Source organism: Mustela erminea, chromosome 14 (genome assembly GCF_009829155.1).
Source record: "Mustela erminea isolate mMusErm1 chromosome 14, mMusErm1.Pri, whole genome shotgun sequence".
Lineage (NCBI taxonomy): Eukaryota > Metazoa > Chordata > Mammalia > Carnivora > Mustelidae > Mustela > Mustela erminea.
Genome location: NC_045627.1, coordinates 55,330,755 through 55,355,437, shown reverse-complemented (window position 1 = coordinate 55,355,437; position 24,683 = coordinate 55,330,755). Strand labels below are relative to the sequence as shown.

Genomic DNA, 24,683 nt, shown 5'->3' with positions numbered 1-24,683 from the left:
CAGATGCCACTACTTGACTGGAGAGCAGTTCTGAAGCTAAATGTATTTGCACTTCTGCCTGTACTAAGCCCTGCTAAGATGAGTACTGAAAGAAGGCAGAGAAGTTGGGGAAGCACTGATAAGTGGTTTGTTAGAAGTCCCCCTTAGGATTGCTTCTTATTTAGAGGTCTTAATTTTGATGTAGTATTGACAAAAATTTAATTGAAATTTATGTTTTTTTTCTTTTTTAATGTTTAGGGTGCCAAGCTGTTCTACCTTTCTGGAATGGTACATGGAGAATATCAAAACCAAGAAATTCACAATCTGGGCCGTTTTATTACAGTTATGAAGTTTAGGCCTCTTACATGGCAAACCTCTCATCCTTATATCCTAGCAGACAGGTAAAAAGTACATGTAAAGTTTTTCTTTCTGGCATGCATATTTCAAGCTACAAAGGTCATAAAAAGAACATTAATAGAGCTTATTTTGGAATAATGAGGGAGAAATATAGTTAGTGGAGAATACCTACTTTTTTGTATTATTACCCAAAGATGCTGTGGCTTCAGAAGTAAAGTATGAAATGTTTAGAAAAATGTGAGGCTTTTGAAGCATTTAAGGCTATATAATATGGTTCTATCCTGCTTTTTCAACCTTCATCTCAGTGATAACTGCTTTGGACCATAGTGCTCTAGTCACCCAGATGTGCCCTTGTGCATTCTTCCCTTTATGTTTTTTCCATATTGTTTTCTCAGCCTGGAATCCCTTTCTCTACTTGCCAGAATCCAGGACATACCAGAAAACCTAGGTCAAAGCTTACTCCTCTTCCACAAAGGATTTTTCTGCATATGTATTCATCTCTTCCTTAACCCTAGGTGTACGTTATTTCCCACTTCTGGTATCTTACTCACAGAAGGTATATTATGTAGAGCCTAAGAGCAGTGCAATCATGTGTTTGCTTCTTTTCCTCTGGTAGATGATGAAATGCACTTCCTTATTTCTATATTTCTTTTAATTTTCTCAACAACGTGTTCAGTCTTTGACACTTGAAGGGAGGTACAAAAACATTGACATTTATTTCTGCCATATGATTGGGTTTTATTTTTCTAGGATGGAAGATTTGACAAACCCAGAAGATATTCGAACAAATATCAAGTGTGACCGAAAGGTGTCTCTTTATGGTTATTTAAGAGGAGCACACTTGAAGAATAAAAGTCAAATTCACATGCCAGGTATCCTTTTCTTATAAAATGTACCAAACTTGTGGAACTCTTGGGATGAGTTACTTCATTTCTGAGGAAAACTGAAAAATGGCCAAACAAGATAGAGCCACATTGCCAGAAATTTTAAGACTAACTCAGCTCTGCCTCAGCTAGCAAAGGTGTTGAGTTGACCAAATCCCCTCTGCCCTGATGATGGTGGTTAGCTAGAGAGGCAGAGTGCCAGTGACAAACGATATCCTTGTGGCTGAAGCCTTCCACCTGTGAGCTGTTTTAGTTGACAGCTGATACACTTAACAGCTCAAGCCAACTCTATCTGTCTTCCAGGTGTAGGAGATTTTGCTGTGAGTGATGTCAGTTTCCTCCCGGACCCCTGTGCACTTCCTGAACAACAAAAGAAGCGCTGCTTAAATGAGAAGGAGAAGTTGGTTTATGCACCGCTCTCTGGAGTTGGTGGTGTCCTATATGACAAAGATGCTGTCTATGTCGATCTTGGTGGCAGCCATGGCTTCCAGGAATCGGTAAGAGGAAAATTACAGGAAGTACTGTAGTCAGCTTTTATATACTGAAACTTTTTAATCTTTATTTGTATTTATGGTAAAAGCTACAATGTATATTTTAAATACACAGAATACTCAATTGCACCAAGAGAAAGTAAAAGTCATGTTCTTCATTTTGTTGCTAAGACATACAGGGGATCTTAGGTCTTTTAGCATGAACGTTGCAAGCGGTTTGGTGCTTGTACTTCCTGTCTGTCTTTATATAAGCATACTTCATTTTATTGTGCTTTGCTTTATTGCATTTCATCAGTATTGCCTTTTTTACAAATTGAAGGTTTGTGGCAACCGTATATTGAACAAGTCTATCAGTGCCTTTTTTCCAACAGCATTTGCTCACTTTGTGTCTCTGCGTCACATTATGTTAATTTTCACAGTATTTCAGATGTTTTCATTATTATTATATTTGTTATAGTACCTGTCATAAGTGATTATCACTAATGATTGGGATTTTTAGCATAAAGTATTTTTTAATTAAGGTGTGTACATTTTTTTAAACATAATGCTATTGCAGTCTTCATAGTTACAGTATAGTATAAACATAACTTTTATAAGTACCAGGAAACCAAAAAATTCATTTGACTTGTTTTATTGTGGTCGTTTAGAACCAAACCCACAGTATCTCTGAGGTATGCCCATATAATATCAGTGTGTTTTCTAGCTCTCTTTGGTCTTTCTTTTTGTTTTCCTCCCTAAATATATACCTATTTCTCTAGATTATATTATGTATATTTAGATTATTATATGTATATTTAGATTATTAGGTGTTATATGTAAATACCACGTATTTGTACACATATAGATGGTCTTCGTGTGTGTGTGAGAGAGAAGTAATTTTTTTTTTTTTTAAAGAATTTATGTATGTATTTGAAAGAGAGGAGAGGGCTAGACAGAGCATGAGAGAGAGCATAAGCAGTGGCGTGGGGGCAGAGGGAGAAGCAGGCTCCCCTCCAAGCCTGCTCAAGCTGAGGGTCCCAGGATTGTGATCTGAGCCGAAGGCAAACAGTGAACCGACCGAGCCACACAGGTGCACCCCATAATTTATTTTTTTATTTTTTTAAGTGGGCTCTATACCCAGTGCGGAGCCCAACATGGAGCTTGAACTCAACTCTGAGGTCAAGACCTGTACTGAGATCAAGAGTTGGACGCTTAATTGGCTGAGCCACCCAGGCTTCCCATAATATTTCTTATATGGGCTCCAACTTTATAAATGCTCGTGCAACTTTTGGTGGGCACCTAAGAATATGTGATTCCATTGTTCCCTGTTAGTATTTGTAGAGCTGCTACAGTTTTCTTTATAGCTGTGTGGTATTTCATTGTCTGAATAAATCTTATTTATTGAACCAACCCTTGGAAATCTGTGGGGAGGTTACCCCCAGCTTCCCCTGGTTTGAACATTGCTGCAGTTAGCACCCTCAAGCATGCAGTTTGGTCACTGGGAAGGATCTTTCAATGCAGTAAATTCCTTGAAGTGAAAAGTTTGAATCAAAAGCAGCAGAATTTTTTTAAATGAACCCTAGATTTTCATTTCTTTATTCTGCAATGGAATTTTATTGGGCAGACTACATGTTTTGTGTAGCATTGGCACTTAAGGTTTTTCTAGCTAAGTAGGTCATCAGGTTATATACTCCATGAACTTTGAAAAAGTTTAATGAAGAAAGAGGTCAATTTTAGACCTTAAGATTTTTTTTTTGAGGCAATAAGAAATATTTTCTGGAACTATGTTTAGGATAAATTTGAGAAACTGATTGAAACCAGTATGTCTCTCTTAAGAATTCTTGTGTGTTCCTCACTTTCATTTTCTTGGTGGCCTTAACAGGACGAGGTGAGGCCAACCCATGAACTGGTACAAAGTCTTATTTCCACCCATTCCACTATTGATGCCAAGATGGCTTCAAGTAGAGTGACACTTTTTTCTCATTCCAAACCACTGGGGTCAGAGGATATAGATAATCAAGGGTAAGTTTACCATTTTTTTTTTGTTTTTCATAAAAAATATGTTACAGATGATTATTTCACCTATCATTCTGCCATCAACACACATTTTGGTGGGATTCATTCCAGGTTTTGGGGGGTTTTTTTGCTTTGCTTGATATATACATATGTTTCTGAGGGCTTTTCAGTAATGTGACCTTACATGGAGGTATTCTTGAAATAATTATACGGGATCCAGTTTTTAGCAAACCCAGAATATTCCTCAGATATCACAAAATTTTTTCTATAGGTTGCTTTTGGTTTCTATAGGTTGCTGAGGCCACTTGGTTTTCTTTTCTTTTCTTTCTTTCTTTATTTATTTTTAAAGATTTTATTTATTTGTTTGACAGACAGAGATCACAAGTAGGCAGAGAGGCAGGCAGAGAGGGAGGAGGAAGCAGGCTCCCTGCCAAGCAGAGAGCCTGATGTGGGGCTTGATCCCAGGATCCTGGGATCATGACCTGAGCTGAAGGCAGAGGCTTTAACCCGCTGAGCCACCCAGGCGCCCCTTGGCTTTCTTTTAGTGGCCAAATTCCTAGTACAAGCAGAGTAAGGAAGCTTGTTCAGGTGGCCATTGAGAAGCTACGTATCCTGTCAAGCTACGTATCCTGTCTCTTAACGTTTTCCTTAGATTATATTGTAGTATGTCCTGCGTCGTTACCCACTAATGTGTAGCTTATTTGAATTATTTTTAGTTTGGGTTGGGAACTGGTATATCTTATAAATAGTGAGTGTTTTGGTTTTATTTAGTGATTTATATGACTCCCAGTAAAAATAAGTCTGAAAATGATTGAAATTATCTGGTTTATAACTTACTATAAATATATACAAAGGAAAATTTTTTGGAAAAGTTTATTTGCTGCCTTCTAATTAGCAGGTGGTATCGGTGATAGTTTAGTACTGTATTCTTATATTAGCGGCATTCTTTAATAGGAAGCTCTCACTTCCACCCCTTTATTTTAATATCACTGTTAACTACTTGACTTCTAAAAGAGTTCCATTTGTTATTATCCCATTACTATCATTCTTTCTGATGCCTTGATTGGCTCTTCAGTCTCTCTCCTGTGTCCTTTTGGCCCTTCCCCTTTAGCCTTTGAGCACTTACTGTCTCCTGACACAACAGGATGTTCCAGGCTTACCTTTGTATTTTCCTTGCTTTGGATCTGGAATCAGTTATTTAAGGATCATCTATTTCAAGCTTGGAAGTGATCACTTTTCTAAAAGATCAATCAAGCACTCACTTTCCTTTAGATAAATTTTTCCCTAATGTTAGACTTTTTGTTTTTTAAAGGTTACCTCATTATTCTCTATAAGTTCTTTTGAAGAAAGGTGTTGGGGAACTGTGCATGAGTTTCCTTAGTATCTATTCCAGTATTTATCAAATTGTTCCTTTCTATGCTATGTTATTTAAAATCATTCCTTGATTATTATCTTCTGTTTGCATAAGTATTGTGCAAACAGAGTAGCCAGTTACTGTATGAACTGAGTTATTTTGCATTTACTTGGTAATACAGACAGTGGATGCCAAAAGAGGAAAAGCAGATGGATTTGAAAACTGGTCGAGTGCGTCGGAAAGCCATTTTTGGAGATGAAGAAGATGAGTCTGGAGACAGTGATGAAGAAGATGATGAAGAAATGTCTGAAGGCGACAGGGTGGCGGAGAGCTCTAGTGATGACGAAACAGAAGAGGAGGCAGATGCCGAAATGACAGATACGATGTACGCAACGGGCAAAGGTGTCAAACGGCAGAGACTTGAGGAGATGGAAGAAGACCTCGAGGTGGATTTGCCAGCATTTGCTGACAGCGATGATGACCTTGAGAGGAGCTCAGGGGAAGAAGGAGAAGCAGAGGAAGCTGATGAAAGCAGCGAAGAAGAGGATTCCCCTGCAGGAGGGAGGAGTCTTTCAGAATCTCAAGTTGGAGACAGAAGTAAAGCAGGACTTTTACAAACTAAGGGTTTGAGTAACAGTTTGAATCTGGAGAAGGCAACCCTCACCACTTCAGATTCAGGCCACTGCACAGCTGAAGAGGCATTTGCATCTGAAGATGAAACTGAAGAAAGCTCCTCTCTCAGTACAGAGGAAGAGGGTTCGGAAAATGAAGAGGTTATTAGAAAAAAGTTTCCAAAGTCTTCTCCAGTGGCTGGTGGTCAGAGACTGGGGTCGGAGAACTTTATTGATGAGACCAGTGATGTGGAAGACTTACTCAAAGAGGAAGAAGATTACAAGGAAGAAAACAGCTATTCCACAGAAACTTCAGGTATGCTTAAATTCAATGTAACTGTTGTTATAACTTGGCACTGGAATGTTTTACAAATAGAATGTCTACATTTGGGAGTCTGGAGATTTTGTTAACTTTTCAAATACTGCACTCAGAAGGATTTAGGGATGAATGAGCAGTGAGCTTGAGGCAGGAAGGACTGACTGATAAACACTTTAACCGATGTCGGCGTTGGTCCTTTCAGGTGCCCTCAAGTGGAAGGAAGACCTTTCCAGGAAGGCAGCTGAGGCCTTTCTGAGGCAGCAACAAGCAACTCCAAACCTTCGAAAGCTTGTTTATGGCACAGGTAAAAGAGCCCTCGTTCAAATCTAGAAATGTTTTGTTTCTTACACTGTTTTCTGGAAAGGAAATGAGGAAATTGGTTGGAGGATTTTGGTGGTGCTTTCGAAATCCCTATGATATTCTTGGCTTTCGTAGTTTATATGTAGCAGATGTTTTTAATCACCAGCTCATGGGTTTGCCATAAAACTTTTGATGAGAATACTCTCCATTTTGTCATTTTATATCTTCCATACAAAGTGCTTCAAGATATTCTTTTGGGTAGAATTTTGTTCCAGAAAAGAACAGAGTGGTGCATTTTATTTTGTACTGTGGTCCTCAGTTACTGTGTGATTAGAACAAGGCCAAATTGAATTGAAGGGTTGGTGTGTACTGATCTCCGTTCAGGTTTGTCTAAGTACTCTTAGTGATTAGAGACTCAGCAGTCTTTGAGAGAAACTCTTTATGCTCATTAAAAGCTCTGTCTTTAAATGCCCCTTTCTTTCCCTAACCCCCAACATTCTGTCTCCTCACTGAATTCTTTGCTCCTTCCTTATAGGAAGGCCTAAGTCCTCCAGACACATTGAGCAGTAGTTCACTGGCCTTTTCTCCGTCTATAGCTGATGTGCTCAGAGATACCGCCATACCTACCACAACCAGGGACCTGTCGTCCCAGGTCCTTTAGGGTGAAGATTTGTTCTCACTTTTTCATCATGGTGGTCTCTTTAGTGACAGAGGATAATGAAGAAGAAGATGGTGATACCAGGGAAGAACTTGGAGGGTTGTTTCGTGTCAGCCAGCCTTCAAGAGAATGTAAGCACAAGCTTGACTCTTTGGACTGCTCCAGATTTCATGTGGAGGCTCCCCATGATTGGGATTTAGAGGAGGTAAGGCTGAATATGAATTGTATGTTTGACTTCTGAGACAATTAGGGAATTGTTCTAAAAGATTGTGATTTCAGTATTTCCTGCCTGTTATTAGCTTTTCATTTTTGTGAGATAATAGGACATCCTCCCAGATTTTGGACTGGATCCTAAGAAATAATTTGTTTCGAGTTTAGGGTGACTATGTGCATGTGTTACGGAAAAATGGAAGCTGTGCCTAGTCATGTTAATCTTTATTTTGAAGGATTGCACATAAGTTTTCATATATTTGAAATATTTTGTGTTTTATAACTAGGATATACCTCATGTCCCTGAGTGAGAATTTATAATTGCTACTATCTGTAACCAAAAAAATCCATGACACTGGTAAATTTTCTTCCCCTGCTCACCAGTCTTTAGTCACACTGGAATTCATTGAGTTCTCAAAGTTGCCAGGCTTAATCCTATCTTAGACCTCTTGCCCCTCAGGTTTCTCTTCTGGAATGTTCTGGCGTTCTTAAGGCTGGCCTCTTCTGATCTCTCAGTTTTGGTTAAATGTCACTCCTCAGGCCTGATCACTATCATATTTCTTAATTTAATTCATTGAGTGCACTTACGCACTTTATGAGATTTTATGTAACTTTTTTGTTTGCAGTACAACTTCATATAGATTATAGAAAACCACATAAGAACAACTGTTTAAGTTAATGGCTTACTAGGTGAGGACCCATGTAACCACTGTGTGTCCGTCACAGTCATAGTCCTGTCCTCCCTGCAAAAGGAACTATGACTCTTATGGTAATCATTTCCTACTTTTCTTTATAATTTCTTTCTCCAAGTTTGTACTATAGGTTAGTTTTATCAGATTTTGGGTGTTTGTTTTTTCACTATACATTTTCAGTCTCTTAATCTGTAGTCTCTTCCACCTGTCTCCCCACCCCGCTTATATTTTATTTGTTTAAGAAACTTAAGTGTTTGATGTGTAGAGTTTCTTATAGTCTGGTTTTTGTGGATTACATTGCATCTTAGATGCAGTTTATCAGGCTTCTTTCTTTGTATTTCCTGTAAAATGGTGCAGAGCAATACCAATAAAACTGTGTGTGATGATGGAAATGATCTGTAGATCATTGAGCTGTCCATTGTGGCTACTTGTGTCTATTGAGTACTTGAAGTGTAGCTAGTAAGACAGAAGAATTTAATTTTTAAATTTATTTTAGTTTTATTTTATATTAATTCTTTAGAATTTAAATAACCATGTAGTTTTAGCCACCCTATGGACAGCATATCTAGAAATTTGATTAGATTTAGTTTTTTTTATTTTTGGAAAGACTGCTTCCTAGATGGTGGTGTTTGTTCATTAGGAGGCACATAAAATCATCTTATGATAAAATCTGTTGATCCTCAATGTTTAGATCCATTAATTTATTAAGGATGTAAAATGGTGAGATTCTGTTCAGTTTGCTTTTTATTTATTACCTGGAATACCTCTATAAAGAGAAACCTCCCCTCATCTATCGTTTGGTTACTCAGTTCCTTATAAGCAGGATAAATACTTGATTCTTTTTATTAGTTTTCAGAATGATTTTTTTTCAAGTATCATTTTGAACTCCATAGAATTTAATATTGAATGTTTCTTTCCACTGAACTTGTTATCTTTGTGGATACTCATGTTGTCCCATTTCTGGCCAGTTAGAATCTCTTTAAGTTGGTTCCTAAATTCTTTTGACTTGATCCTAAAAGTCTTTAATTGCTTCTTTGCCATCTGATATGACGAGGTAGTCCAGGATCATCTTCTGTATTTCTAATGCCAGACTTGGAACCAGCCATAAGAAGTCCTGATTTCTTTTAGTACAAAATGGTATTTCAGCATCACAATCTAGGCATAGGAATACACACTGTTTTGGTCTGGTCATTGTTTCTAGGTCTTTCAGTGACCAGAGCTAGAATTCATAGTTCTTTCCAATTCAGATTCAGAACTGCAGAGTTCTTATTTAACCTCTTTTATTTTACATTTGCATCTCTGTTTTCCACTGGGAAATTAATTTCGTTTGACTCTGAAGATGATGAAATCAGAGAACTGTATAATCACTCATTTGCTTTACCCCATTACATACAAAATAATGTCAGAATAGCATTACACATGTTACTGTTAATATGATTACTGAAAACAGAGGGTTTTTTCTCCCTCATATATTCCCCCATTTCTCTTTTCAAAAGTGCCTACAGGTTTACATTCCTACCAGCAGTGTATGAGGCAGGCTCCTGATTTCTCTATATCCTCACCAATACTTGTTAGTAGCTGTTTTTATTATTATTATTATTATAGCCATTTTGTTGGTGTGATTTAGTATCTCAGTTTTGATTTGCCTTTCTCTGATAGCTAATGATATTGGGCATCTTTTCATGTGCTTACTGGCCATTTGAAGAAATGTCTATTTGTATGTTTTGCCCATTTTAAAAAATTGTGGGTTTTCTTGGTCATTGTTTGTAAGAGTTGATTATATATTCAGTTTGTCACATAAATGATTTACAGATATTTTCTCCCATTCTGTGGGTTGTCTTTTCTTTAACCTTTTTTTTTTTTTTTTAAGATTTTATTTATTTATTTGACAGAGATCACAAGCAGGCAGAGAGGCAGGCAGAGAGAGAGGGGGAAGCAGACTCCCCGCTGAGCAGAGAGCCCAATGGGGACTTGATCCCAGGACCCTGGGATCATGACCTGAGCTGAAGACAGAGGCTTTAACCCATTGAGCCATCCAGGCACCCCTTCTTTAACCTTTAAAGTGCAAAATTAAGCATTTTTAAAAAGATTTTATTTATTTATTTTATTATTTAAAAAGAATTTTTTTTTAAGTTTTTATTTATTTATTTGACAGAGAGAGAGAGAGAGAGAGATCACAAGCAGGCAGAGAGGCAGGCAGAGACAGAGGGGGAAGCAGGCTCCCTGCTTAGCAGAGAGCCTAATGCTGGGCTTGATTCCAGGACCTTGAGATCGTGACCTAAGCCGAAGGCAGAGGCTTAACCCACTGAGCCACTAAGATTTTATTTATTTATCAAAAAGTGCATGAGAGCATGAGTAGGGTTAAGAGGCTGGAGGGCAGAGGAAGAGGGGTAAGCAGGCTTCCCTTTGGGTAAGGAGCCTGATATAGGGCTCGATCCCAGGACCCTGGCATGATGACCTGAGCCAAAGGCAGACGTTTAACTGACTGAGCCACCCACATGCCCCAATAAAGTTCTAAGTTTTAATGAGGTTTAAGTTACTTATATTTCTGTTGTTTCTGTGTTTGGTATCATATCTAAGAAACCATTGCTAAATCTGAGATCGTGAAGCTTCATTCCTATGTTTTCATCTAATAGTTTTATAGTTTAGTTTTTATATTTTGGTCATTAATCCATTTTAAGTTAATTTTAGTATTTGTAATGAGGTAAGTTCAACTTCCTTCTTTTTGCCTATAGATAGCCAATTGTCCTAGCACCATTTGTTGAAAAGACTATTCTTTTCCCATTGCCTTGTCTTGGCACCATGAATGAAAATCACTTGACCATAGATACATGGATTTATTTATGGACTTTTAGTAATATTTCACTGACTTATATCTTCTTTATGCTAATACCTTACTCTTTGATTACTGTTGCTTTGTAGTAAGTTTTGAAATTGGAAAATGTGAGTCTTCTAGGTTTGTTCTTTTTTAAGATTGGTTTACCTGTATGGATCCTTGGGTTTTCTATGTTATAGGATCAGCATTTTCATTTCTACAAAGAAGCCAGTTGGGATTTTAATAGGGATTGTGTTGAATCCATAGATCACTTAGGATGGTATTGATATCTTTACAATATTAAGTTTTTTTTGTTCCATTGAAATAGGATGCCTTTCCTTATATTTAGCTCTTTAATTTCTTTCAAGAACATTTTATAGTTATCAGAGTATAAGCTTTGCACTTCTTTATTGAATTTATTCCTAGTATTTTAGTGTTTTCAGTGCCATTGTAAAAGGAACTTTTTTTTCAATTTCATATTTGGATTTTCATTGTTAGCGTATAGAAATAAAATATATTGTTGTATATTGATCTAGTATTTTGCAGCCTCGGTAAACTTATTTATTCTGAAAGTATTTCAGTTGACCCCTAGGATTTTCTATAAACAAGACCATATCATTTATGAGTTGGGTAGAGGTAGTTTTCCTTCCTTCCTTTTTTTTTTTTTTTTCTTTTTTTAAGATTTTATTTATTTATTTGACAGACAGAGATCACAAGTAGGCAGAGAGGCAGGCAGAGAGAGAGGAAGGGAAACAGACTCCTTTGCCAAGCAGAGAGCCCGATGCGGGGCTCTGTCCCAGGACTCTGAGATCATGACCTGAGCGGAAGGAAGAGGCTTAACCCACTGAGCCACCCAGGCACCCCTGTAGTTTTCCTTTCTAAACTAGCTGCCTTTATTTCAATTTCTTGCGTAATTGTCCTGGCTAGAATGTCTAGTACAGTGTTGAATAGAAGTGGTGAGAGGAGACAGTCTTGGCCTTACTCCTGATCTTAGGGGGAAAGTTCTCAATTTTAACCATTTAGTATGATGCTAGCTGTGGGTTTTTTATGGATGCTGCTTATCAGATTGAGAAAGTTCCCTTCTCCTCTTGGTTTGTTTAGTGTTTTTATCGTGGAGGATAATTTTTTTGGTCTTTGGTTCCCCTAAGTCAATTGTTAATCCTCAGAAATTAAGGATTTTCTTCTAACAGTTTGCTATCCTTCAGTGCCTATGAAGCTTGGCATAGAGCAGATGTTCGGTAAATATTTAGTGAGTGATTATAGCATGAAGAAATGAGTAAATGAACAGATTTGCTTTTGCATCCATTGCAATCATGCTAGCCTCGAAACTGCTCTTTGAGAGTGAGGTTGTATATGAAAAACATGATTCGTGACCAAAATATGATTGAGGTGAAAGCCAGGACCTATCTGAAGATCTCTATAAGTGTGCTTTTAAAAGCCTTGGCAGTGAATGACATTTGCTGTCTTAGGTCGGTTTCCCCAGGAAAGAGATTCTGAAACAGTTGTGTATAGGGTTTTACTATATATTTAAGAGGGGCTCCCAGCATCTGCTACATGTATATACTAGATGATTTATCAGGTCTGAGACTGGGAACCTCATCAGTACTTTCTGCCCTGTTGTGCTTATCGAGGACATTTAGCCTTTGTCAGAATATTATCATTGGTCAACTAATTAAATTTTCAAATAGCCACAATAAGTCAGGATTTACAAAGAGTAAAACCAACTTTCTAAATGTTGGCTACTGCATTGCCTTAGGAATACTAATAACACTTGAAAATCAGTTGCTCTAGTAAATATCTGTTTACTCATAAGGTCAGTGAGCTAATAGTACCTCCCCATCCACTGCTTAAGTAATGATATTTTAAGCTTTTCTCTATGGTTATACTGTCTATATCAAAGATTAACATATCTCATATGTCTACTTGGAATGAGAATTTCCCCCCAAAAAATGTGTCTTAAGAAAGTATTTAAAGGTTAGTTGTCACCTACCACTGTTTCTTAATTTCACTTGTTTTGTTTGAATGATTGGAGCATGTCAACTAAATGCTGACTTTTCTGTGTAAGGTTATGAACAGTATCAGAGATTGCTTTGTGACTGGGAAGTGGGAAGAGGATAAAGATGCAGCCAAGATTTTAGCAGAAGATGGTAAGTAAAGGGCCATATTTTTCAGAGAAGACTGTCTTCTCTATATTTTATTCCATATCTTTAAAAGTTGGAAATAATAGACAAATGTGAAATGCTTTGAGAACACTGATAGGAGTTTATGGGTAATATTCTGGTTCCTCTTTTTATGATGATCTTATTTTCTTCCCCTGGTTAACTGACTTATTAGATGTGGTCATTGTGCCTGGGTGGCTCAGTGGGTTAAGCCTCTGCCTTCGGCTCAGGTCATGGTCTCAAGGTCCTAGGATTGAGCCCTGCATCTGGCTCTCTGCTGAGCGGGGAGCCTGGCTTCCCCCTCTCTCTCTGCCTGCCTCTCTGATTACTTGTGATTTCTCTCTCTTTCTCTGTCAAATAAATAATTTTTTAAAAATCTTAAAAAAAAAAAAAAAGATACGGCCCTCAAAGAAAAGTGGGAGGCTTTCCATAAATTTTATCATGTGCTTGTTCAAAATGTATTTTTGTGTGTGTGAAAAATAAGTAACATATTTTTCTTTTTAGTAATGAAGGTAGTATACATTATAGAACATCTAAAATAAAATGTCATACCAAGGGTGCCTGGGTGGCTTAGTGGTTTAAGCATCTGCCTTTGGCTCAGGTCATGATCCTAGGGTCCTGGGATCGAGCCCCACATTGGGCTCCTGCTCAGCGGGGAGTCTGATTCTCCCTCTCTCTCTGCCCCTCCACCCTACTTGAGCACTCTCTCTCTGTCAGATGAATAAATAAAACCTTAAAAAAAAAATCATGCTGTAACCTCTGCCATGTGTTAAAAAACTTTTGTTAATTTTTTGAGGTTATTTACTTCCAATCATTTTACAAATTTTTAAAATTTCTAATTGAATTTTGAAATTGAAATTTAAAATTTCCAATTATATAAATTGCATCATTAAATTTTTTCAGAGGTTTCGTGTTTACAATTTAATTCTATCATATCCTATATCAATTCACAGTTTCTCATTTAAGCAATTTACCTTGTTCATATTATAAATAACTCTGCACTGGAGCACCTTGAAATAACTCTTGGATCACATTTTTTATTTTCATAAGTTAGGTTCATAAAATTTAGAATTGTTGTCATTTTTTTGAACTGCCAAAAGTTTTTCAGAAATGTTGTTTTTGGCAATTTGATAAATGAAAATTGTTTCTTATAACTGGCATTCTTTCGATTGCTAGTAAGTGAGAATATTTAAGGTATGTTGGCTGTTGCATTTCTTTGCTGAATTCTTTGTTCTTTACTCATTTTTCTAATGGTATATTAATGTGTTTTTCTATTGAATTGTAAAATTATTCTTTAAAAGATATTTACTCTCCTTCATTGGTTGCAAATATTTTTCTGCTTTAAGCCACTTACCTACTTTATATATAAAATATAGTAGTTTGTACCCTCTAGAATTTTACATAAGTGGAATCATAGAGTATGTACTCTTTTAGGACTTCTGCTCAGTATAATTATTTTGAGATATTCCATCCTGTGGCATCTCTGTCCCTTTTTATTACTGAATAGTTGATTTCTTTTATTAGTGAGTAGTCTTCCATTGTGTGATGCACTGCAGTTTATCTCTTCATCTGTTGGTGACATTTAGGTTATTTCTGGGTTATGGCTGTTGCAAATAAAGCTACTGTGAACATTCTTGTACAAGTTTTTGTATGAACAACTGCTTTCATTTCTGTTAGGCCCATTACCTCAGAGTGGGCTAAACAGATCATGTGGTAGATGTATGTTTAATTTTTTAAGAAATAGCCAAATTGTTTTTCTGATTAGTTGTACCATTTTGTATTGCCATTAGCCTTCATGAGATTTTCAATTATTTCTACATCTTTGCCAATACTTGATATGGTCAGTCTTTTTAGTTTTAGACAATCTTTAGGTATAGAATGATATAGCATGGTTTTCATATGTATTTTCCTAATGACTAATGATGTTGAGCATTTTTATGTGCTTATTTTCCATCTGTTTCTTCTTTGGTGAAGTATCTGTCAGATCTCTTGCCCAGTATTTTAATCTATTTAATTTACTTAAGTCCTTTATCACTTGTGATTTTAATTATTTTTGCCCAGTATGTGGTTTGTCTTTTCATATTTTTAACAGAAACACAGTTGATTTTTTTGCTAATTGATCTTCTGTTGTACAGCCTTGCCAAATCACTCATTAGTTATTTTTTAGTTATTAGTTTTTATATATTTCATAGAATTATCTTCAAAGACATCATTTGTGATCTGTGATTCTGTGATTAAAGACAGTTTTACTTAAAAAAAAAAAAAAAAAAGGCAGTCTTACTTCTTTCTTTCCTATCTGGATGACTTACTGTTTTTCTTGCCTTGATACAGGCTTTAACTTCCAGTGTAGCATTGGTCAGAAGTCAAGTAGACATCCTTGCTTTGTCCTGATCTTGCTTATTTTTCCCTGTGAACTTCAGAATCATCTTTTCTATTTCTAAAAGAAAAAATAGGTAGTTTTTTTTCTCTAATAAATTTCCTGTTTTGAGATAATTGCAGACTGAATTAAATTGACATGCGTGTGTAAGAACTAATACAGAGAGATCTCTTGTATATTGTACGTGTCCTATATAGTATAAGACCACAACCTTTATATTAATGTTGATACCATCTTATATAGATCTTATATAGATTTCCTCAATTTTACTTGTGCTCATGTTTAGTCTGTGTGTGTGTGTTTAGTTCTATTTTTTCACATGCGCTGGTTTATATATTTACAAACAGTTAAGATATAGAACATTTCCATCACCATAGGATACTTTGTATTGCTCTTTTTAAAACCCATTTAGCTCCTTGCTATCACCCATCTCCAAGTTCCTACCTGGAAACCATTTCCTTTTTTCATTTCTATAATGTTATAATTTTGAAGAATGTTAAACAAACAGGATCATACAGTATATAATCTTTTATGATTGATATATTTTTTTCTATTCATCATAATTCCCTAGAGAGGTCCATCCAAGTTGTTGCATGTGACTGTGGTTTGTTCCTTTTTATGGCAAAGTAGTATTCCCTGATACGGATGTAGCAGTTTGTTTAACCATTCAGCCACCGAAGTGAATCTGGGTTGTTTCCAGGTTTGTGATCTCTCTCTCTTTTGCGCCTTTGTCAAAAATTAGTTGAACCTCTGTGTGGGTTTATTTCTGGGTTCTTTCTTGCATTCCATTGATTCATGTTTCCTTCCACCCGTACTATACTATCTTGGTTACTGTGGTTACATAGTAAACATTAATACTAAGTAGAGTGATCACTCTCACTTTATTCTTCTTTTTCAAGATTGGTTTATCCTAGGGCCTGTGGCTGCATGTAAATGTTAGAATAAGCTTGTCTGGATCTACAAAAAAACTCCTGGGATTTTGATAGGAGTTGCATTAAACCTATAGGTCTTTATTATTTTGAGTATTCTAATCCAGGAGCATTTTTTGTCTTAATTTCCTTCGTCAGTATTTTGTAATTTTTGGCATCTTAATGGTAAGTATATTTTAATAAGTTTATACTAAAGTATTTCATTTTGATTGATTTTTATGTCTTTATCTTTTATCTTGCTAAACTCAGTTGTTAGTTGGGAGGGGTGTTTGTTGTAGATTACTTGGGATTTTTATACATAGTTGTGTTATCTGCAAATAGGAACAGTATTATGTTTCTTTTCAACCTTTGTGCCTTTTATTTTTGTTTACTTATTTATAATCATTTTATTTATTTTTTCATCGTGTTAAGTGTGCTCTTTAATCCCCATCTTGCCACCTGCCTCCTCTCTGGTAATCATCAGTTTGTTCTCTGTAGCTGAGAGTCTGTTTCTTGCTTGTGTCTGTCTTTTTTCCTTTGCTCATATTTTTGTTCCTTAAATTCCACATATGAGTGATTTCACTTAGCGTTATACTATTATACTTAGCGTTATACTAGATCCATCCATGTCATTGTAAATGGCAAAAATTTCATTCTTTTTGATGGCCGAATAATATTCCTGTGTGTGTGTGTGTGTGTGTGTGTGTACACATACATGCACACCTCACATCATCTTTATCTATTTTTCTATCAGTGGGCACTTGGGCTGCTTCTGTAGTTTGGCTATTGAAAATAATGCTGCCATAAACAAGGGTGCATGCATCCTTTTGAGTTAATGTTTTTATATTTCTGGGGTAAATACCCAGCTATGCAATTATGATTATATTTATATGTACATTGAATATATTTATATTTAAATTTTTTTCTTATATAATGACTAGGATTAGAAAGAGGAATCTTGCCTTGTTCTCAGTATTTTTCACTGTTAACATATGATGTTAGTTTGGTTTCTCTGTGGATGCTCTTTATGTGCTCCATTCCTCTGTATTCCTGGTATACTGAGAGGTGTTCTTTCTTTCTTTCTTTCTCTTTTTAATGACGAATGGGTGGTGAATTTTGTCAAATGCCTTTCAGTGTCAGTTGATATGATCCTACGAATTTTTTATTCTTTACCCTTTTGATATAGTGGATTATATTGTTTAATTTTTGAATTTTGAATCAACTTTGCATACCTGGAATAAATTCCACGTGGTCATGATATATAATTCTTTTTATATGTTGTTGAACTTTATTTGATGGTTTTTTTTTAATAATGTTTTAGATTTTTTGTTTTTGTTTTTTGTTTTTTAAAGATTTTATTTATTTATTTATCAGAGAGAGAGGGAGAGAGAGCGAGCACAGGTAGGCAGAATGGCAGGCAGAGGCAGAGGGAGAAGCAGGCTCTCTGCTGAGCAAGGAGCCCGATGTGGGACTCGATCCCAGGATGCTGGGATCATGACCTGAGCCGAAGGCAGCCGCTTAACCAACTGAGCCACCCAGGAGTCCCTAGTTGATGGTATTTTGTTAAGGAATTTTGCATCTAAGTATATGAGTGAAACTGGTCTATAGCATTGTTGATTTTTTTGTTTTGGGGGATTTTTTTGGGTACTGTCTTCATTTAGTTTTGGTTTCAGTAATACTGGTTTCATAAAATGATTCCAAAGTATTCCCAATTTTTCTGTTTTCTGGAAGAGATTGTGTAGAATTGGAATATTAATTTCTTTTTTTTTTAAAGTTCCTATTTATTTATTTGACAGAGAGAGCGAGCAAGAGAGGGAATACAAGCAGGGGTAGTGGGAGAGGGAGAAGTAGACTCCCTGCCGAGCAAGGAGCCCGATGTAGGGCTCGATCCCAGGACCCTGGGATCATGACCTGAGCCAAGGCAGCTGCTTAACAACTGAGCCACCCAGGCACCTCTGGAATGTTAATTTTTAAAATGTTTGGTATAATTTCCAGTGAAATGGTGAGGGCCTGGAGATTTCTTTTTTTGAGCTTATAATAATGACAAGTTTTTTTTCTTTAATGGTTATAGGATAATTTAAATAATTTAGGTTCTTTATTCTGTCTTGGCTGAATTTTACTTTCTTATGGTTTTCAAGGAATTTCAAAGGCTTTTGGCAAAGTGAAAGTTTCATTAAGTACCTTCTCCAAGAAGCTAGCTTAGGTATTCTGAGTATAATACTCATAGTATTTGTTTAATAACTTTCCAATGGCTGGGGGATCTGTTGTGCTAATCCCATTTTATTCTTGATAATTGGTGATTTGTGTCCTCCTCCTTTTTCTCTTCGTTAGTAAGGTTTATTCATTTTGTTGATGTTTTTTCCCAAATAATCAGCTTTAGGTCTCATAGATTTCTGTGTTCTAGTTTTCAGTTTTTTTTTCCTCTTTATTATTTCTGTTCTTTGCTTGTTTTAGGTTATTTTGTACTTTTCAGTTTTATTAGATTATTGGTTTGAGACCTTTTCTCATTTCTAACATGAGCCTTTAGTGCTCACTAAATGCTTTCTCTGCCCTGCCTCCCCCTGTATTTTCATATGTTCTATGCATTTTCATTCAGTTCTATGCATTTTTATATTTCCTGTGAGACTTCTCATTGATCCATGCATTATTTAATGTTTTTTTACTTACAAACAAACTACAGAATGTTTAGGAATTTTCTTCTTTCTGTTACTCATTTTCAGTTTAATTGCACTGTATTCTATACTCATTATGCATGTTTTATATTTGTTTAGATTTTCTTTATTACCCAGACTGTGCCCTGTCTTGACAGATGTTCTGTGGATGCTTTAAAATTTGTTTATTCTGATGTTTTTGGGTATTATGTTCTATATATGTCAGTTAGATTCTGTTGGGTTGGCTGTATTGTTCAAATCTTCTGTATCTTTGCTAATTTTCTGACTAATTTTATCAGTTCCCAAGAGGAGGATATTGAAGTCACTATGTATTATCTTGGACTTATCTGTCCCTTTCAGATCTGTCAGTTTTTGCTTCTTATATTTGAGGCTCTGTTTGGTGCACATATGCTTAGGATTGTTATGTCTTTCTGGTGGATTTATCCTTTTGTTGTTGTGCATTATGGTCACCTCTTATTCATGCAATTGGTGAAGGAAAGTTTCCAGCTCTACGGTTATAGGGATGGCCTAACACACAATATCTGACACTGGGCAGATGCTGTTGACAGCAGTTTATTAGTCACATACACTCAGAGCCTGAGGGAAGAGAACAGTGCATGCCATGCAGAGACTGAACAATCAGGGGCTTTGAGAGAAAGAGCTTTGTACCTAAATGAGCATAGGATGACCATTGGTTCCCTTGACAGGTTGTGATTAATGTATTTGAATAAATTCATGGGCTGGCAGAGAGGTAAAGTCAAACCTGTTAGGTTGAGGGATAGGTGGGGTGCGGGTGGTCCAACTGAAAAAAGAGCTATCAAGACGGGTATCCTTTCCCATAGGGTGAGGCCATATCTGGCAGGCCTGCTCACAGCTAGACCTTTGGGACCCTGTGAGGCTCAAGGATGTCAAGGTAGCCCATGAAATTTTAGCTGTTACCGTTCAGTTAAGTCCTTCTCTGGCTCTGATAATTTTCTTTTCTTTAAGATTTATTTTATGAGATAATAATTTAGCCATTCTTGCTTTTTTTAAAGGATGAGTTGCACAGTATATCTTCCCCCTTCTTGTATTTTTGCTTACTTGGGTTGTTAAATCTAAATGGAGTTTCTCATTATGTGCCTCTATCCTCTCTGTCAATCTGTATTTTGATTGGTATATTATGCCATTTACATTTAACGTATTTATTGATATGGAAATGTGTAAGTCTGATATTTTACTGTTTTGTTGTTTGTTTACTCTTATTCTAATTTTTCTGTCTTTCCTCTGTTTTCATTTTCTTTCTTCTATATTGATATGTTTACAGTGTTTCTGAATGTCTCTGTCTAGTTTTTATAGTCGTTGCTTATTGTAATATAATAGCCTACTGGTGCCAGTATTTTATCATTTTGAGTAACATGTGGAAACTTTTCTCCTACTTTGGTCCCTTTGTCTTTCCCCCTTTTAAGTATTAACTGGTTTGTGTATTAGATAGTGCTATAATTTTTTTTCAGTCTCCAAATACGATTTTAAAAACTCCTCAGAAAAAGGTTATTTTATTGTATGCATCTAGATTTCTGATCTTTTGTTTGTTTTTTCTTTTTTTCCCAGTGGTCCCAAATTTCTTCTTTTATAATTTACTCACTACTTAAGAACTTTCTTTTTTTTTTTTTTTTAAGATTTTATTTATTTATTTGACAGATCGAGATCACAAGTAGGCAGAGAGGCAGGCAGAGAAAGAGAGAGGAGGAAGCAGGCTCCCCGCCCAGCAGAGAGCCCGATGCGGGGCTCGATCCCAGGACGCCGGGATCATGACCGGAGCCGAAGGCAGAGGCTTTAACCCACTGAGCCACCCAGGCGCCCCTTAAGAACTTTCTTGAGCTTTTTTTTTTTTTTTTAAGATTTTATTTAGTTGAGAGAGAGAGCCAAGTGAGTGAGCACAGATATGGAGCAGAGGGAGAGAGAGAAGCAGACCTCCCTGCTTGAGAGGGAGACCAATGCGGGACTTGATCCCAGAACCAACCCTAAGATCATGATCTGAGCTGAAGTAAGACACTTAACCAACTGAGCCACCCAGGTGCCTCACTTCAGCCATGTTTTAAGAATGGGTATGCTAGTGACGGATTCCTGTAGTTGTTTTCCATCTGAGATTGTCTTTATTTACAATTCTTCATTTCAGTTTCACTGGGTATAGAATTCATAGCTGACAGTTCTTTCCTGCAGCGCATGAAAAATGTACCACTTCCTTCTGGCCTCTGATTTCAGAGGGGAAATGGACTGTCATTTTGAATTGGTGTGAATTTGTCATTTCTTTCTGTCTGCTCTCAAGATTATTTGTTTTTCAGTTTTCAGAAGTTTGACTGGTGAAGATTTCATTGGGTTTACTCTGTTTGAAATTTGCTCACCTTCTTGAATCTGTTTTTTACCAAATTTAGGAAATTTCTGTCATTACTTCTTTCAAATCAGGTATCCTTGTGAGATCATATAACTGGTAGATCTTTTTCCTGCCCCACAGGTCTATGAGGCTCTGCTCAGTTGCTTTTTGTCTGTTTTCCTCTGTGTTGTTCAGACTGGATGAATTCTGTTGATCTGACCTCAAGTTCTCTGATTCTATCCTCTGTCATCTCTACTCTTACTATTGAGTCCATCTAGCAAGCTTTTAAAATTTCTTCTTGTATTCAGTTCTATAATTTCCTTGTGGTTCTTCAGGGTTTTTTGCTGAGTTTTTCAATTTTTTGGTTATTGCCAAAGGATTTGTAGGTGCTTGATGAAACATTTTTGTACTGCTTTAAGGTACTAGTCAGTTTCAAAATCTGATTCATTTTATTGTTCGTGTCAGTTGTCTTCACTTTTCAGTTAAGATTTTCCTGGATTGGGGTATGACAGGTGATTTTCTCTTGTATCCTACATATTTTGGGTTTTATGTTAGGAGACATTGGTCCTGTGTAATCTTTTTATTTTAGTCATGCAGTCCTCTTGTTTATTGTGCAGGTCCTGATATACTTTATGGGCTGTGGTTCCAATGACAATTTAACTTTAGAACCTTTGTGGTGCTATTTTGATCTGCTTAGTACTGGTCTCTGCAGGTGCTGCCTGAGAAGACAGAGGGGCTTCCTAGTCTGGGCCCCCCATGTTGTGGCTAGGTGGGAGAAGGTTGTCTTGGCCTGTAGGGCTAGTTTTCTTGCTGTAGGGATATCTTCACTGGTCCTGCCAGGGCACACATTGTTTTTAGATGGTGGTGGAGAGCCTCAGGCCTGGCACAGAATCTCCCTTTGCCAATAATCCTTGGCCACCTGGTTTATCTTGGTGGAGGAAAGGAGATTCAGGCTCTTGAGGGAAGGCAAACAGTTCTCTCATCACTTACTGCCAGGGGGGCTTTCAAAGCACCCACTTAACCAGTGCTGCCTGGTTAACCTAGTGTTCCTGCTAAGATCTGAGTTTGATCTGAGGGAACATTGAGTCTATCTGGTCTCCCTTCTGTTGCTAGTTTTGGGGTTGGGAAGCAGTGGTTCTGAATTGCCTTTCTATGGGTTGTGGTCTAGTGAGCCACCGGCCATTACATCATTCCTCTGGTCCTGGGGACCCTCACCAGCCCTTTTTTTCTTTATACCTTTCAGAGTTCTTTTATTTTCCTTGGGGTCTTGTGGGTTTTTTTTGGAGTTGGTTATACTTAGTTGGGAGGAACAGAATAAATAAGTCTATACTGTCTTTTACAGACGAAAAATCTTTGTTGGTATTTTTTTTTTTAAATTTTAGTTCCAATATGGTTAACTTACAGTGTTGCATTAGTTTCAGATGTACAATATAGTGATTTAACAGTTACATATATTATTCAGTGCTCATCATGACAAATGTACTCTTAATCCCCTTGCTTTGCTCATCCCCCCAACCTCCTCCCCTCTGGTAACCATCTGTTTGTTCTTTATAGTTAAGAGAGATTTTTGGTTTGTCTCTTTTTTTTTCCCTAGCTCATTTGTTTTGTTTCTTATATTCCACATATGAGTGAAATCACGAGTTATTTGTCTTTCTCTGACTAACTTATTTTGTTTAGTATTGTACTCTCTAGCTACATTCATGTTGTAGCAAATGGCAAGATTTCATTCTTTTTGATGGCTGAATAATATTCCATTTTATGTATGTATACACACACACACACACAGAGACACACACTTCTTTATCCATTCATCTATCGATGGGTCCTTAGGCTACTTCCATAATTTGACTCTTGTAAATAATGCTAAATAATAAACATAGGGAGGCATATATCCTTTCAAATTAGTATTTTCATATTCTTTGGGTAAATACCTAATAGTGGGATTACTAGATTATATGATAGTTCCATTTTTAATTTTTTGAGAAGCCTCCAAACCATCTTCCTGCATTAGTTTGCATTCCCAGCAACAGTGCACAAAGGTTCCTTTTTCTCCACATCCTCGCCAACATTTGTTTGTGGTTTTTTTTTTTTTTTTAAAGATTTTATTTATTTATTTGACAGAGAGAGATCACGAGTAGGCAGAGAGGCAGGCAGAGAGAGAGAGGAGGAAGCAGGCTCCCTGCTGAGCAGAGAGCCTGATGCGGGACTCGATCCCAGGACCCTGAGATCATGACCTGAGCCGAAGGCAGCGGCTTAACCCACTGAGCCACCCAGGTGCCCCTTGTTGTGTTTTTTAATTTAGCCATTCTGACAGGTGTGATTTGGATCTCATTGTGGTTTTGATTTGCATTTTCCTGACAATGAGTGATGTTGAGCATTTTTTCATGTGTCTTAGTCAGTGGAGAAATGTTTGTTATGTCTTCTGCCCATTTTTAATTGAATTATTTGGTTTTTTTTTTGGTACTGAGTTATATATATATTTTTGATACTAACCCTTTATTGGGTATGTCATTTGCAAATATCTTCTCCCATTCAGTAGGTTTTTTGGGTCTTTTCTTGGGTCATGTTTTATTAGAACTGTGATAAAAGGAGAATTGACATCTTTCTGATACTGAGTCTTCTTTTTCAAATACATGGTTATCTTTATTTGTTCAGTAGATAGCATTAATCACACCTACTTCATTGGGTCATGTTGAAGAATGTGGTTAAGGCACATAAGATACTTAGAGCAGTGCCTTGTCTGTAAAGCCCTTGTAAGTGTTAGCTAATGTCTATTCCATGTGTTCTTTGGTAGTATATTAAAGTTCTTTAAGTTTTTTAAATAAAGTTTTTTGACACATTTCTTGTAAGGTTTATTCCCAAGCATTTTGTCCTTTTTTGTTTTTCTTACAGATGGAATCTTCCCAACTATTGTATCTTCTTTGGCTCTTTGCTTCTTTGGCTCTTTCTTATGTGAAAATATTTTATCTAAATATTACTTCTAAATATTGCTTCCCAAAGGAGTTTTAGCATCTTTTTCTTTTAAGGATAAGAGCCAGAGCTAAACTTAGAGCTCTAAAAACAAGTGGATGAGCAGATTAATGAGCTCTTCATGTGATTCAGCATTATTTTGGGTACCACTATTACTCTTAAGTCCTGTATTTTATGTAATCCAAGATTTTTCTTAGATATTCCATACATTGTGTTGTGTTACTTTTACTACTGAGACTCTGTCCTATGTGCTATTAATCAAATCATAGTTTTTTCATGTCACTGTTGGTCTTGGGGACTCACCTGCAAAGCCATGCATATATCTCTCTGTGCATCCCTGCTGCAAAGTGTTTGCTACCTGCATTGGAAAAATAGCTCTTGGCTAAGTGGGGTATCAAAGTAAAGTAAGGAAATACGGGTTGGGTCCGTGTGCTTCATCTGAACAGGTGATGAAATACTGACATTTCAAAGAGGAAAAGAAGCCTGTGTAAGTACAGGATTCTCCTGGAGTGTGTAGCAATAAGAAGGGTAAAAATGAAATTTGGGTTTCAGAGTACACAGTGCACTGGATGGCCCTATAGTGTCATATGCAAACCCTATTCA

The 24,683-nt window shown here is 36.7% G+C and overlaps 1 protein-coding gene across 4 annotated transcripts in view; it reads left to right on the top strand.

Annotated features, from left to right (window-relative positions):
• Positions 1–24,683, top strand: part of BMS1 (BMS1 ribosome biogenesis factor) — a 50,927-nt gene that overhangs the window by 15,239 nt on the left and 11,005 nt on the right. For all 4 annotated transcript variants that reach the window (XM_032314069.1, XM_032314070.1, XM_032314068.1 and 1 more), the window contains 8 exons: positions 238–380; positions 1,087–1,208; positions 1,524–1,717; positions 3,573–3,712; positions 5,242–5,987; positions 6,193–6,294; positions 6,996–7,153; positions 12,731–12,812. In XM_032314069.1, coding sequence (XP_032169960.1) covers positions 238–380; positions 1,087–1,208; positions 1,524–1,717; positions 3,573–3,712; positions 5,242–5,987; positions 6,193–6,294; positions 6,996–7,153; positions 12,731–12,812 — 1,687 coding nt within the window. The remainder of the gene's footprint in view (positions 1–237; positions 381–1,086; positions 1,209–1,523; positions 1,718–3,572; positions 3,713–5,241; positions 5,988–6,192; positions 6,295–6,995; positions 7,154–12,730; positions 12,813–24,683) is intronic.